The sequence below is a fragment of the Anguilla rostrata genome, chromosome 9, assembly GCF_018555375.3.
Source record: "Anguilla rostrata isolate EN2019 chromosome 9, ASM1855537v3, whole genome shotgun sequence".
Taxonomy (NCBI): domain Eukaryota; kingdom Metazoa; phylum Chordata; class Actinopteri; order Anguilliformes; family Anguillidae; genus Anguilla; species Anguilla rostrata.
Genome location: NC_057941.1, coordinates 22,460,335 through 22,474,800, shown reverse-complemented (window position 1 = coordinate 22,474,800; position 14,466 = coordinate 22,460,335). Strand labels below are relative to the sequence as shown.

Sequence of the window (14,466 nt, the reverse complement as noted above, 5' to 3'; positions counted from 1 at the left end):
GTCTGTTTATACAGCAGGATATACACTGAAGCAATGCAGGTTTAGTGCCTTGTTCTCATGGGTACAATGGCAGGGTCCTACCTGGGAATCAAACCTGCAACCCATTAGCCTATATAAGGCCACTGTCTTAACCATTATACTACACTGCAGCAATTACAAGATGCTTATGTCTACACAAGTGCCTCTAAATATGCAGAAGTATAATTTTGTTTATCATAATTCAAACTGTAATCAACAATTCCTTGATTTGATTTGCGTGACAGTATAAAAGAATATTCTCCAGGGTCTGCAGTCCTCCTTCATCAATAACTGTCCGGAGGATACTGCCCAGTGTCATTAAAAGTGAAGTTGTTCACCACCTTTCCGCTCACTGACCTTTTATCCGACACCTAACGTATGGACATGTCAAAAACCGTGCCAAACGGGAGAAAAGAGGGCGAGGACATCTCTCTTCTTCCCCTCCGGCCAGGTCATGACCTCAGGCCGCAGAGGAGGAAACTGACCGGCGCTGGGCCGACAGCTGGCCGAGCCGGCCGCGTGTAAATCAAGAGCCGCGCTCCCCGAAGGCTCCGAATGAAAGACTGCCCAAAAGGAAAGTGGGCCCTTGACACCGAGAATCTCCCGCTCCACCAGGACCACTTAAACGAGCGAAGAACACGCAGGCCTATCTGCACCACGCAGCTGTACGGTGCCAAACTGACCTTTAATTAAGGCCGGACCTCTAATTAAGAGAAGAACAAAGCAAGGGAGTTATCCTTTCACCACAGCTGTTCACCAGGGGCCCTGACAATGAACGCAATTAGGCCCACTATCACAGTTTTACTGCTGTGCACATATCAGCTAAGGACTATCAGCTAAGGGCTCACTTCTTTTAGCTATTAAAATAAACATACACCAACACAGGCATGCAGTAAACAAAACACTCCTAATACTTCAAAGCCAGACAGTTGCTAAACAAGTACAACATTAGCCTATACCTCTGAAAAAGGAAACTGTTTTCCTGAGCCAGAAATTGAGCAGCACAGTCAAACTTTCCAGCCTCTCTCAAGCCTCTGCTTCCTTGTTCAAATGGAGAGGGAAAGGAAAAGGTGAATATAGAAGGGGTAGCTGTAGGAAGATAAAGATACCTGTGTAGGAGATGAACAGAAAGAGAGAAAAAATACTGAAGGAAGTAAGCAAGATGGACAGAGACAGGTGAGAAAAACTCAAAGAAGCAAAACAATGAAAGAGAGGATAGTCAAAGTGGACAATGGAGGAGAAAGAAATTTTGAAAATGAGTTCATGAATTCAGCTAAATGCAGGAGAACTTAAAGTAAAAGCAAAATATGAACAGAGAAGCTGCAAAAGAAGTTGAGGTAGGAAAAATATACAAAAGAAACAGAAAATGTGAAGGAAGTTATGTTTCTGGCAGCCTGTCCTAACATATGAAGAAGAGGTCCATGCTGGAACAAGACAGAAGAACATACTCCTGTGTGGATTTTGATACATACCCCCACCTCCTCGTACAGCAGACACCACAGCTCTGGGCGTGCCAAGAAAGCCTTCAACCATCTCAAACTCAAACACTTTGTGAAGCAGTGCCACTTTGCCCCCACAGCTGAGCCACAGCAGCTCCTGTTTCTTGACCGACCCCTGTAATTACGTACATGGAGCCGATTTAAAATCTGCCATAATCTTGCAGGGAGCGATGCGTATTCCCCAGCTCCTATTCGCTAGTGCCAAGATATCCCTATTCACACAGCAAATTATTGAGTGTTAAATTAACTATGAGACTAAATTTTACTCTGGAAGACTGCATTTTATCCCTAAAGAACCGATATAACACAAATCCATATTTGACTCTGTCAGATTTTAATTAACATTTTATTCCATACTACATGACCTTAATGTCCTGCCTCACCCACTCTAACTGAACAGAAATGGCCTTTTACCTTCGATTCTTGATTTTAGACCACTATAACTGTGGCTGTGCATTATGGCTCCAGGTCTTTCTGTTCACCACAGTGTTGTAGGCTATGTACTTTGTGAGCTTTTTGGGACTGTATTTCCTCCTAACAGCTGTAATGCTGTTGGTCACTTCCTTCTGTTGAGTGAAATGGACAGCCCCTGGCCATCAAACCTCAGCACACAAGACTCCTCCACTGATCATAATGACAGAATACAAACTGCCATTGCCCTTGGACATACGCAGGCCTGTGGCAGACTGTCAATCTACTCCACTGATAACTCCTGGTACAGAGAGCAAGCACAGATTAGCTGATAACCAGTTGTTGTTATTGTGCCAGTTTGTGAGACCCAGTTTGGGCTTGATTGGATCTAGAGCAGTGGTTTTCAAAATCCTGGGGACCCCTGCGTGTGTTGGTTTTTGTTCCAACCACAAATGCATAGTTTAACAAATTGTTAATTTGTCTTAATTTCACTTTTCCTTTTTTCATGGATTATTTACAATTTTTAGCCACATTATGTCAGAAATAGCTATGCATACCATGAAGAATATAAATCCCATATTCGCATAGTGCTAAATTGCAAATGATGACAAACTAGAGTGAGGTGAATCAAATGGCTCATAATTGCTTTGCAAATGATAACGAGTGAAACCTGCATTGTGTTAACATTTGTTATCATTTTCTTTGTCTTCGAATCATTCATTATCAACCAAATGGATAGTTTTAGTAGCATGTGTCCACACTTTCACAAACCAGAAGCCTGTTGATTCGCCTGTCTTTAATTTGAAGAGTTAACAAAATTACTTCTTTTCGTTATCATTAGCAGTTGTGGGACTTTTATTATTATGGCATCCAAAGCTATCGCTGGGATGATATGGTTTATGCAAAATAATCCCACAAAACAGGAAAGGTGTAATTAAGACAAATTAACATTTTGTTAAAACGGTGGGATTGCAGCTGTGCTTCGAACAAAAAGCATCGTACGCAGGGGTCCCCAGGGCCGAGTTTGAAAACCACTGATTTAGAGCAATTTAAAAAGCTAGGATTTTTGTTAAAGTTGTTAAATGGATTTCAAGAACAAAACAGAACAAGAGTGCCGAGCAGAATTGACCTGAATGTAATTTCAATACACCGCTTGGCCATGATACAAACACTTACCGCTTCAACCACGGACAACGTGCAAAGTTTGTTGTTACAAACACCAATGATTTTGCCCTCTGCTGTCGCCTCATTGCCTGTATGCCACTATCCCGAAATGCACCCGATCCACATTAGACGTCAGCTGGTCAACGCCCCTCCCCCTCCCCTTAGCAACAGAACCAAGATGGCGGCGCCCAGTAACATTGATCAGTCGACCGAAACACCTACGCCGTTAAAGATCCCTAAAACTGAAGTTCCATCTCCAGAATCGGAGGATCTGAGCGACAGCAACCAATATCATTCCAACCCGTCTACACCCAATCGCTTTTCACCACTCAACGTAGGTATCTCTGTTTCTGGAGGCGCAGGCCGAAGTGGAACGGCCTCAGCTTCCAATAGCTTTACCGCCTGCAGGGGCATGTCGTGGACTCCGTCCGAAACAAATGCCTTGATTGCCGTATGGGGCAACGAAAGGCTAACCGAAGCACGGATGCAACAGCTTGAGGTTGCAGGGACTGTGTTTTCTGGAAAGGCGCCGGGGCCAGCTATGTACGAACGGGTATCCAGAGCCTTAGCGGAGCTGGGCTATGAAAGGACCCCTTCTCAATGCCGGGAGAGGATGAAGGTAAACAGTCACAACCACAACTAGCTAGCCAGCAAAGGTAGCTGACGTTAGAGTAGTGTTCGTTTAACCTAGCTAGTGAAAAGGTTAACAACAACCGGGCGAACTAGCTTTCTGGTTAGTGCTAGCTATCGTTAGTGGATGATGTGCACTGAATTGTTGCCAGTACACTGATGCTATTTGGATTTAGTGTTCTTGGCAGATGTAACTTACCCAGATTTATGTTTACGTTAGTGTAATGAAAGTAGCGTTACTTCTGTTCCTGTCTGCATTCTACGTGTAACGTTAATTTTGTAGTTGCGCGGGTGAAGTTGTGGGCGTCACGAACTAGCTTGCTAGGTAGCGCTAACGTAGCTCACAGTTTATTCGGTCTAACTATCTTGGTTTTCCGTTTGATTAATAATTCTTAGTGTGCCTCGATTTAATACTTAAAGGATCTATATTACGTTAGCCAATTTAGTTATGTTAAATGTATGAGCTACTTGAGTTAGTGTGTTGTCTGAAAGATGGGTGCCAACCAACAGTTTACTGACTGTATTTTGTCAGGTGTATTTAGTGAATGGTCCACATTTACAACTATTGCTAGTACTTATATTGATGGACTGGTAAATGTTTTGAGTGGTTTGTCTTCTCTGATGCTCTTGATGTTATCCAGTGGTTTACATTGGTACTTGGCAGCATACTTCAAGTTTGTAACTTTGCGGAGTAGTTGGGAACTATGAATGGCTAAAGCTTCTTATCTGCAATGTCGTGTTTAATTTTTTGCAAGCAATGAAACAACTGACAGACTGATGTAAAGTCTTGTGGTCGGTTGATGCTGGTGAAGGAGTTCACAGCAGCAGCCTGACTTGGGTGTTGTCACTCTGTTTGGCGACAGACTCTGCGGCGATGCTACAGCCGGGTAAAGGAGCATGGCATAGGCAAACGGAAGAGCAGCTACTCCATCGAGCAGCTGGAGAAGGTGTTCGGTCAGGGGGGGTGGGATTCCCAGACCTGCCAGCCCGTCCTCATCAACAGCAGCGGCCTCTACCAGGAGATGGAGTCCGACGGCAGCACAATGGAAGACTACTCACAGGAAGACTGGTGCAACCAGGAGCTGTCGGCCTTTCCGGAGAGGGACATGGAGGCTGGTGGGTAATGGTCTGGCTGGGTCAGCCTGCGTGACACTACACTGCTGTTCTAGCTCTAGAGCAGGGGTAGGCCACCCTGGTCCTGGAGTGCCATAGATGCATCAACTACAAAAAAAAAAACAGCCACAGTAGTATATATATATTGCATGCACTCCCCATGGCCCAGTATGCAAGTTGTTGAAGGTCATCTGTTTTTTTTGGAGAACCGTTGAATTAGTTTGAATTTATTTATTTTTTAAATTCATGCCTGTGATCTGTCAGCCTTTTGCCGAGAGTAATGGAGAGTTCTTTGGGCAAGCTGAGGTTTCCTTCTGTACATTTTTAATTATGATTTTAAAAAACAATGCACAAATGAACAGTTGAATGCATTTACTTACCAAAAGTCATTTGTCCTGGTGTCCCCTTCCATATGTTTGGCCAGTGGTTTTCCTCAGTTTGAGGGTTAAAATAACTTTGGATCTAGGCTCAGAAAAGTTTGTGAGAATGTATCGTGTGCATGCGTATAACATATTTCTGGCATTTTTAAAGTGCTGCTAATGATAACTGTGGCTTTTGTGTTTTTCAGAGGAAATCCAGCCTCCAAAGAACAGAGTACTGCAGATACGACAAGAATCGTCAAATGACCTGCAGTAAGTGCTAATTAATAAATGCACTTTTAAACACCTGGTTGTGCGGCTCTGCTCACTAGCAACTGAGTGCAAGACTGCTAACAGTGATGTAATCGCACAACCGAGGCAAAAGAACCAATCAATGGCCTTCGACCACTTGGAAGTGTACGTGGTGCTTTTCATTTTGGTCCACCCGAAATGTGTGCAGTATAACAACAAGTGCTCTCAACTAAATAAGGAAACATCTCACAAAATGCAGTACCTGCCTTTGCTTTAACTGCTTTGTATTCTCCATATGTTGCTTGTGACTGGCTTTGGAAACGGCTGCGTTTTTCATAGACACTTTTCCAGGGCACCCTGCAAACAGCACGAATGGGAAGTCGCAGATTCAGACCAGTGGAATGTGGTCAGCAAGAGAACTTAATAGCTCCAATTTGCTGTGAATTCAAGTTATATTGAATTTTCATGGTCTGAAACTTAAACAGAAAGTGTTTATTTTAAAGTTAATCTGGATTTGTGAATCATTTACAAGTGAGCTGGGTGTGTATTTGCTCTTCAGAATGGCTCTGGCCCAATGTATGAACTTTCCCTTTTGCACATGTTGCCATCAATTAAATCCTTTCATTGGACATTTGGCCTGAGTCACCTTTACTCTTTTATTTATTGATCCCCTTTCCATTCATCCTTCTCTGACCACTCACTTAATTACGGGTTGCCAATGTTTGTTTTATCACAAGAAAAGCAGTTTGTGGAGGTTTCCATTCAGCCCGTCAGTTTGTTGTGTGTCTGAACGGAGTAAGCACACTTCAAGAGATGGGGGGAGAGGGAGAGAGACAGAGAGGGAGAGAGTGACCAGGGTAAACGGGAGTATTTAAAAACAAATCTTATATTTATGATGGTGAGACCATTTTTTTTAAACAACAGTCCATTTGTTAAGTGCAAGCAGTGGCAATGGTGTTCCTATTACTACATCTCTATCTTTCTCTCGCTCTCTCTCTCTCTCTCTGAATAACTCCTTCTTTCTCTCTCTGCCTCTTCCCCACAGGAAACAGGAAGTGATGCAGAACGTGGTGCGCATCCTGGAGTCGGTGGACGTCAAGTGGGAGCACTTCCAGACGTGGACGGACTTCTCGCGCCTGCACCTCTCCAACAAGCTGGCCATCTTCGGCGTGGGCTACAACACGCGCTGGCGGGAGGAGATCCGCTACCACTACGCCGAGATCAGCTCCCAGGTGCCCCTGGGCAAGCGGCTGCGCGAGTACTTCAACCCGGAGAAGGCCGAGGGCCGCGTCATCATGACCAAGGTGCAGAAGATGAACTGGAAGAACGTCTACTACAAGTTCCTGGACATCACCATCAGCGAGGCGCGCTGCCTGGAGCTGCACATGGAGGTGGACTGGATCCCCGTGGCGCAGTCCCGCGCCGCCGGCTGCAGCAACGGCTCCCAGTACCTGCTGCCCGGCGGCATCCCCAAAACCTACGGCCTCTACGCCATCGGCTACGAGGAGGTGGAGGCCGCTCCGGGCCCGTCCGGCCGGGGGGAGGGGCCCTCGTCGCCGGAGCCCAGCGAGCCCGACCCCGGCCCGACGCAGTCGGAACCGGCGGCGAAGGAGGAGGAGGAGGATGAGGACGAGGATGAGGAGGACGCGGCCTCGGCCAAAGTGACGTACTGCTACCTGGGCATTGCGGAGGAACGGACCCTCCAGCAGTGCCTGTTCCAGCACTTTCAGAGCTCGGGCAAGTACTACAGCCGCGGCGAGCCGTCCGCCGTCACCAAGTTCCTGCTGGGGAACTGCAGCGTCCGGGCCAAGGAAGGGGGCTCGCCCCCCGTGGCCATTTACATCAAGTTCATCGAGGTGGAGCTGGACTTCCTGTCAGCCGGCTCCTTGGTGGAATGTCTAGAGATAGCCATCGGCTACTCTTTAAAGTTCAACAAGAGGGAAACGTTGTAATGCTCCCCTCTGGTCTTTTCCAGTGACTCGACGCCACGTGCGAAATGACTAATGACGATTAGCGGTCCGGCGGCGCGGGACACGTTTTTATTTCCACCCCCCACCGCCCCGCCCCCCCCTTCTTATTGCAGCTACACTCTTATCAGGGAGTCCGTCTGTATCGCTCAGACGGGATGCTAAACCCGGGGCGGGACCTCTGCCGGGGGTTGGGGGGGCAGCTGGAGGGTGCTGTCAGCTGATCTTAAAACTGCCTTTTTATCGCCCTTGTTTTTGAAGTATGACTTCAACCGATGTGCCAGATCAGACCTCTAGGTAAGGCAAAGTTGGGAATCAGAGAGAAGAAGTGAGCATTTAATGACCTGTGGGAATTCTATAATGATTTAAATATAAATTTTATCTATATATAAATATATATATATATAAATATATTTAAGAATATATATATAGATGTCGTCAAGCATTCCAGCATTTCCAAACTTGTCTTTTGAAGAAGAAGAAAAATATTTTATTTTTGTTGTAATTAGTTTTATTTTTAATTTGTGAACACGGGGTGTCTTTTAGTATTATGGTTTCCAGATCACCTTCTTGTATGTTTACATTATTGGTAAAACAATAAACAGGCCACTGTCCATTCATCTGCCATTCACTAAACACCAATGATTTGTCTTTGATTTTCCAGATACATTTGAATAGATTTTTACCATAAAATTATACTGTCTGATGCAGGTGACCAACTGCAGGTGTTCTGTACTTACCACATACCAAAAATTACAGCAAAAAGATTAAGGTGCTAAATGTTGAGGTCATTCTAGTGATTAACATAATGTGTTGTGGAATGAACAGAAAAATAATGAAACGTTCATGGTCTCGGGTACTAAATATTCTTCATCATATGAGGTTTTCCAGTTTGTAACGGATGCCAGCTAGCACGCCAGAGAGAGTCATGTTTACAGAAGCACAGCTGAATGTGTAATCAAGAGGCTTATAGTTGTAAAATAAACAAACAGAGGATGATGTGTTCATTTGCTCCCAGTTTTCTTCAATGGGTGCTGTGGCGCTTCACGTAAATGAAACCTATTTATGGGCTCCTACATATCCTGAACTCGCATTTGTGGCTCGCAGGGAGACTCATTTCAGTCATGACCATCCAAGCTTCCTAATTCAATAGTTATCTTCAGTTTTTTTGCAATCAAGACATACAGCATATGGTACAGATGTGTCGTACGGTAAGTTTACACGAGGACCTTCCAGAAATGGAGACCAGCACATGCATAGGTTGTTTCTTTCACTTCTGTCCCAGGCTGACAGAGATGTCACACATACAGTGTGATATATTAGATCAGCTTGGAGGTCTTCCCATTGAAGTACAAGTGATTCACAGGGAGACATAATAGTAGTTAGCCACCAGATGGCAGTAGTGTTCCACAAAGCTAAGCAAAAGCAACGCTTAATAGGAAAATGCACATTCACATTATGGGTATTGGTTTGCTGTTTGTGGTCTGGTTTCACCATATATTTAGTTAAAATATTGATATAGAACAAAAGGCTAGAATGGAAAATGTTTTATTGGAATGAACATGATCATTTATCAAAAGGTTTCACATCCAAATATCAAGTTTCTTCGTAACTGCCCTGTGAATATCAATAGATGGTGTGCTACACAAATATTATCTCAGAGTACATTTTTTGATCGTTAAATCAATTTAAATTAAATTTTAACTTCTCAGTTTCTAATGGAATCCACAATATATGTTACGCTGTCAGATCTATTGCTAATAAGTGGTTTTGTTCCACATAAACTAACTAAAATGTTGGCCATATCAGTCTGGTATCATCATGGTATGTTCAACATCCTCTAGGCACAATTAATAATTCAGTCATCCATCACTTTATGATTTCTTATCCAGTTTGGGTATAATAGCTTGGCACCAACTGGAAAACCAACAGTACTGTTTTTTTTTTTTCTCAGTCAAAAAAAAATAAAGTTATGGGTTCTGATTTGTACACAAATATTATTTGACTTTTTTATCAACATAAAGAAATATTAACCAAAAGAACAATTAATAATTTATATATGTTAATACATATTACATTCTCATTAATATATGCATACTTCATTACACGCTCATTCATCTTCCATGCCTTTGTTGTAGTTGTAAAATGGTTGGCTTGTATAGGAAATCCTTCAAACAGCACATTTGGACAGATTACAGGAGGGTTGGTATTACTTCTAATATTTGCGTGTCATAGAAGACTCTGGAGAAGCATGTACACACATCAAATTGATGTCCAGATTATATGCTTACACAGTTTCAATATATAGGATTATATAGAACATACAAATATTATTATTGCTGTATAGCTTTACTTGGAATACTCAAATTCAATGTCTCTTGCTGTGTAGATATCCAAGGGACACTGTAAATGAATATGCATTTGTTGAACCTTAGAAACCAATTTTGCATAAATGTAGGACTATTGAAATGGTGTGACTCGAGCCTCTGTTTCTCTCAAATAGTCAGAAAATATTAAAATGGCGGGGATAAAAAATTCAACAGTTTGCCATTCAATTATTAACTTAGTATTCTGGCCCCGTGAGAAAGCCCGGCATATCGGCTTTGCTTATGAATCGCAGGTGTGGGGAAGTGGCTTCTCAGCGTTCTGTGGGGTGAAAATGTCTGCAATGGGCTGTAGCCCTTAAGAGTAACACTGAGTGCTGGATTTAAAATATTTTAAATAGGATAGGAAAAAAAACAGTACATTCGTGATTATTACTGATAATTAATAATTAAACCTCAAAGATGCTACTAAAATTACCATTACATTACATTGCATTTGTTTGGTAGATGCTTTTATGCAATGTAATGTACAGTAAGTGCATCCCACTAATACTGCTTCTGCTACTGTTATGGTCACTATTGGAAACATCTTTGTGCCACCATTGATAGAACTATACAAAAAGTGTCCGGTTTTGACCGATTTTCATTTCCCGACTTTTCCGATAACTGGAATATAATTAAATGTATAATTAATCAGTCAGTGGATTTAAAGAAAATGACACATTCCTCAAATTGAAATTTTATTCACAAAAAGATTTGTGCTGCTATTATTGGCAGCCCTGATTTCAGGACCTCATTTTGCCAGGAGCTGACACTGAGCCTTTTTCCCAAATGTCTTCTGAGATTGGAGAAGGCTTTGGGAGGGATCTTCAACCATTCCTCTGTACAGAATCTTTCCAAGATCCTTGATACCCTTCGGTCAGCACTTATAGACTACCCTCTTCGACTGAAACTACAAGTTTTCCGTTGGGTGCAAGTCCAGAGACTAAGATGGCCATTGTAAAATGTTGATTTTGTGGTAGCCATTTCATAGATCTTGATATGTGTTTGGGGTCATTGTCTTGCTGGAAGATTCATTCACGGCCAAGTTTCAGCCTCTTGGCAGAGGCAGCCAGATTTTTGCTAAAATGTTGTGTTAGTTGATAATTTCACTGACCATAACAAGAGCCTCAGGACCAGTGGAAGCAAAACTGACCAAAGCAACCCATTCAAATCAAAGTGCCAGAGAATACAGAAAACTCCATGGCACTTAGGTTTGTTGGTTGTTCTCAATGAAGGCTTTTCTGGCAAACCTTACAAATTGCCTGTTGGCATAAAGGGGACCCCAAAATATCAGCAAGCCTGTTACATGAAATGTGAAAGGACCTGATATTCTACCAGAAATTTACATCTTAGAGCTAGTGTATGTTATAGTACTTACTTAATATTAGCTTGGTAGATACAAAATAGCTATACATATCCACCTGCAGTTCAAGGGGATATGTACTTATGGAAATAATTACAGCTTTCTCTTCAAAATTACAACAATCTTTCTCGTCTTTAAGGCTTGATTGTCTTTTAAAACAAATAGAAACCACTGAAAACAGTAAATGATATTGAGACTGTGGTCAAAATCATGATCCAAGAAAGCACAACGGTAAAAAAATTGGAATAGTATTAACAGAAAGAACCAAGGGACCATCACAGTATGTATTGAAAGTTTGAGTCTCTGAAATGACCAGCAATACTTTGCATTTTAAACTCTTTTTCAGGGTTTTTGTGTGATGGAAGACCGTGGCCATGGTCGAAACTCATAATTTCTAACTAAACTTATAAAAATAAGCTACTGTAAAGCATTATGTCTATGTGATGAGACTGAGCTAGATTTAATCACACAAGCTAGCCCATCCACCTCTAATAATTGAGCAGTCTTGCTGCATTAACTTCAGTGCTGTTTCTATGGCAACTGGCTGGCTCTGGGAAGCAGGAGTCGAGAGGTATTCACCTCTGAGGCCAAGCTTGTCTGCGCTCACTGCTCAGCACTGCAGCTAAGTGCTGGAGGTACTACTGCACTCTGACAAGCCGCCCTGACTGTTTGCTTGAATTAACCATCTGAGAAACGCAAAGGAGCAACATAACATGAAGTTCTGTACAGTACAGGGAGGACTGCCATAAACTTGAGTGGACAATCGCACAGTGAGGGTTTCACAGGAGATGCATCTGAAGCTTGGGGTTAGTTTATTGGAATGTGCGTGCAATTCCCTTTTTGCATTCTAACAAGAGGAACTGGTGTTATACATATGTATCAATTTGACCTTTTTCCAAACAAAAAAGCATATCAAATCTACAATTGGTGTTTCACAGTCTAGGATCCAAAAATGCTTTAATCTCTGTCATTTACTGGTCCTGACAAGACAGTCTCCCCCCAAGGAAAGAAACACAGAAATTGTGGATTCATCCGAGACTCACATCAGAGAAGCTTGAATTTTCACACATGAAGTAATACCTGGGATTCATTCCTGGTAGCTACTTTCTATGACTGTGAGCATCAATCTATTTCAAAGCACTGTTTCCAGGCTAGGGGCTATTACATATTACCAATTCATAGTCGGCAAACTTTGATGTTTGAAGTCTTGTATATTTGTGTGTATTTTTAGCTATATATATATAGTTTTGTGTCAAGAACGGTGTGGAAGAACTTGACTGGTCAGCAAAGAGCTCTGACCTCAACCCCATTCAACACCTTTGGGATCAATTGTAAATGAGGTAGCAGAAAATATTACTTTGAATGGCAAAATAAAACTAATTGATAAAGACATCTGTTCTGGTGTTCACTGAATTCAATTTAATTGAGGTAAACTAGTACAACTGACAATTTACATTTTTTTATTTAAATGTAAACTTTAACATTTAAAATTGCATTGTCATTAGAGTTCAACTTAATTTTTTTTTATTGTTGTTAAATAGTTTCGAAAATGTTTAAAGCATTGCTGTTCGTACAAGTCAAGGAATTCAACGTATTTTCAAGTTCAGGTCCATTGGAGTCGATCGTATTCTCTTTATTATTTTTTAGACTATGGTTACTGCCTGCGAAAGTTAACACCAATCTTTCCCAGTGTATGCATATGGGGAAGTCTCCTTTCTCTTGTAGTTCCGACGGGAGGTGTGCCCAATCTTCTCTGAGGGCGTTGTCCGTACGCACAGGTGCGGGCGAGGTGGGAATACAATGCTCCATAATATCATCCAGTAGCAGTGCAAGTTTCAACGAACCGCGTCCAAGAACAGACAGCAAGGAAGACGGTGCAGCGGGAAACTCGCACGTTACCAGGAACGTCTCACGCTTTCTGCCCTTCTTGAACACGTACAGCGCGTTAACCTGGGCGCTCAGTTAATCAGACAGTAGCAGCCTGGCGCGACGGATGGCAAACCAGAGATGATTTGTAACTCGCGCACAATTTCACTAGCTCTGCTCTGACAAATATTTCCCCTTGTGTATTCTCTTCGACTGTTCCATAGGAGGCTTGTGACTGTGAGACGTGTTCCACTGTGCCACGGGCAAATTACGTAGAGATAACGGGAATACTTGAGGGATTGTATACTTTTGGGTTGTGGCACACAGACAGCGTATGTTGGACGATGGAGATCGCGACTTCGAGGAAACTTGGTACCTTGCTGTCACTGACATTTCTATGGATATTTCCAGGTAAGTTAAGAACCATTTTATTTTTGCGTATTTATTGATTTTCTAGAAAACTGTTCTCTTTAAATATTATTATTGCTTATTGTCCAAATAGCAAAGTATTCTGTTTATTTGTTGAAGGCGCACTTTGTTATTGTGCATTGGAAGGTGTCTATTTTTATCTGGCATAACTGTCCAAGAAACAACAGCTTCTTTATTCGGATCGAGGTGAATCTGTTCTTAAATTGTTGTCCCAAAGAGAGAAACATTGCGAAACAACGCGTATTTCGCGACGGAAAATAGTTTTACCCGATTCAATGTGGAAATGATACATGTATACACAGCGAGATTGGCGAGAGTGTTTGTTTTTTATTCGTTGAGATTTTATCCTTAAGCACTTGTTATTTTCTTAAGAAGAACAGGTGGGTTGTGGTGCGTAATAACTTTTGTTATTACTCGAATTGTTTGCCAGCGAAAACAAATGTTCGGCATAGACTGCTACCTTGACTTGACCTTTTCGTTTTTAGTTGTTCATTTTACGCAGTGTTGTGATCTTTTAACCTCATGGTAACGGGGTTCTGACCCGGTTGTCAGTAAAAGGGTTGTTTAATTTGGGCGGCTTTAAAGTAACCTGTTCGCTTATAACCCCCGTCCTACTGTCACAAATACGAAATTAACTCGTATATATGTGAATGACATGAAATTCAGAGGTCAGCATGGCATTTTCAGTAGAATGGCCAAAGTCAGACTTTCGAGTAGTCATGGTGTTAAGGTGTAGTGTATATAGGGCAAAGAACATCTCTCACACAAATAATGAACTAATCCATGGTCAGTGGGGACAGTGTGGATAGCCTGCACTATTTCTATGTAACTTATTTAAGAGGGCTTTGAACGAACATTTATGTTTATCTTGCTGTGATGCAAGTTTGCGGTTATATCCCTTCAGTTGGTTAAAAATAACAGGACATGCACAGTGACACCAGCACTGCTAGTAAGCTACTGCCTATATGAATATAAACATTTGCACTTACTTCAAAACGAAAAAGTGACTTGGTACGGGAAAGTTAAGCC

The 14,466-nt window shown here is 42.2% G+C and overlaps 3 protein-coding genes across 3 annotated transcripts in view; 2 read left to right on the top strand and 1 right to left on the bottom strand.

Annotated features, from left to right (window-relative positions):
- robo3 (roundabout, axon guidance receptor, homolog 3 (Drosophila)) overlaps nucleotides 1-3,186 on the bottom strand; it is a 158,501-nt gene extending 155,315 nt beyond the window's left edge. The window contains exon 1 of the mRNA XM_064351077.1: nucleotides 3,105-3,186. The gene's annotated coding sequence lies outside the window, so the exon portion shown is untranslated. The remainder of the gene's footprint in view (nucleotides 1-3,104) is intronic.
- Nucleotides 3,184-8,133, top strand: LOC135263277 (myb/SANT-like DNA-binding domain-containing protein 2). Its single transcript, XM_064351078.1, has 4 exons — nucleotides 3,184-3,711; nucleotides 4,586-4,838; nucleotides 5,404-5,467; nucleotides 6,492-8,133. The coding sequence occupies exons 1-4, from the start codon at nucleotides 3,202-3,204 to the stop codon at nucleotides 7,396-7,398; spliced, it is 1,734 nt and encodes a 577-aa protein (XP_064207148.1). The 5' UTR covers nucleotides 3,184-3,201; the 3' UTR covers nucleotides 7,399-8,133.
- A 4,755-nt stretch (nucleotides 8,134-12,888) lies between these two features.
- The window catches only part of esama (endothelial cell adhesion molecule a), a 42,046-nt gene continuing 40,468 nt past the window's right edge, over nucleotides 12,889-14,466 (top strand). Inside the window, exon 1 of the mRNA XM_064351069.1 lies at nucleotides 12,889-13,419. Coding sequence (XP_064207139.1) covers nucleotides 13,353-13,419 — 67 coding nt within the window. The 5' untranslated portion in view covers nucleotides 12,889-13,352. The remainder of the gene's footprint in view (nucleotides 13,420-14,466) is intronic.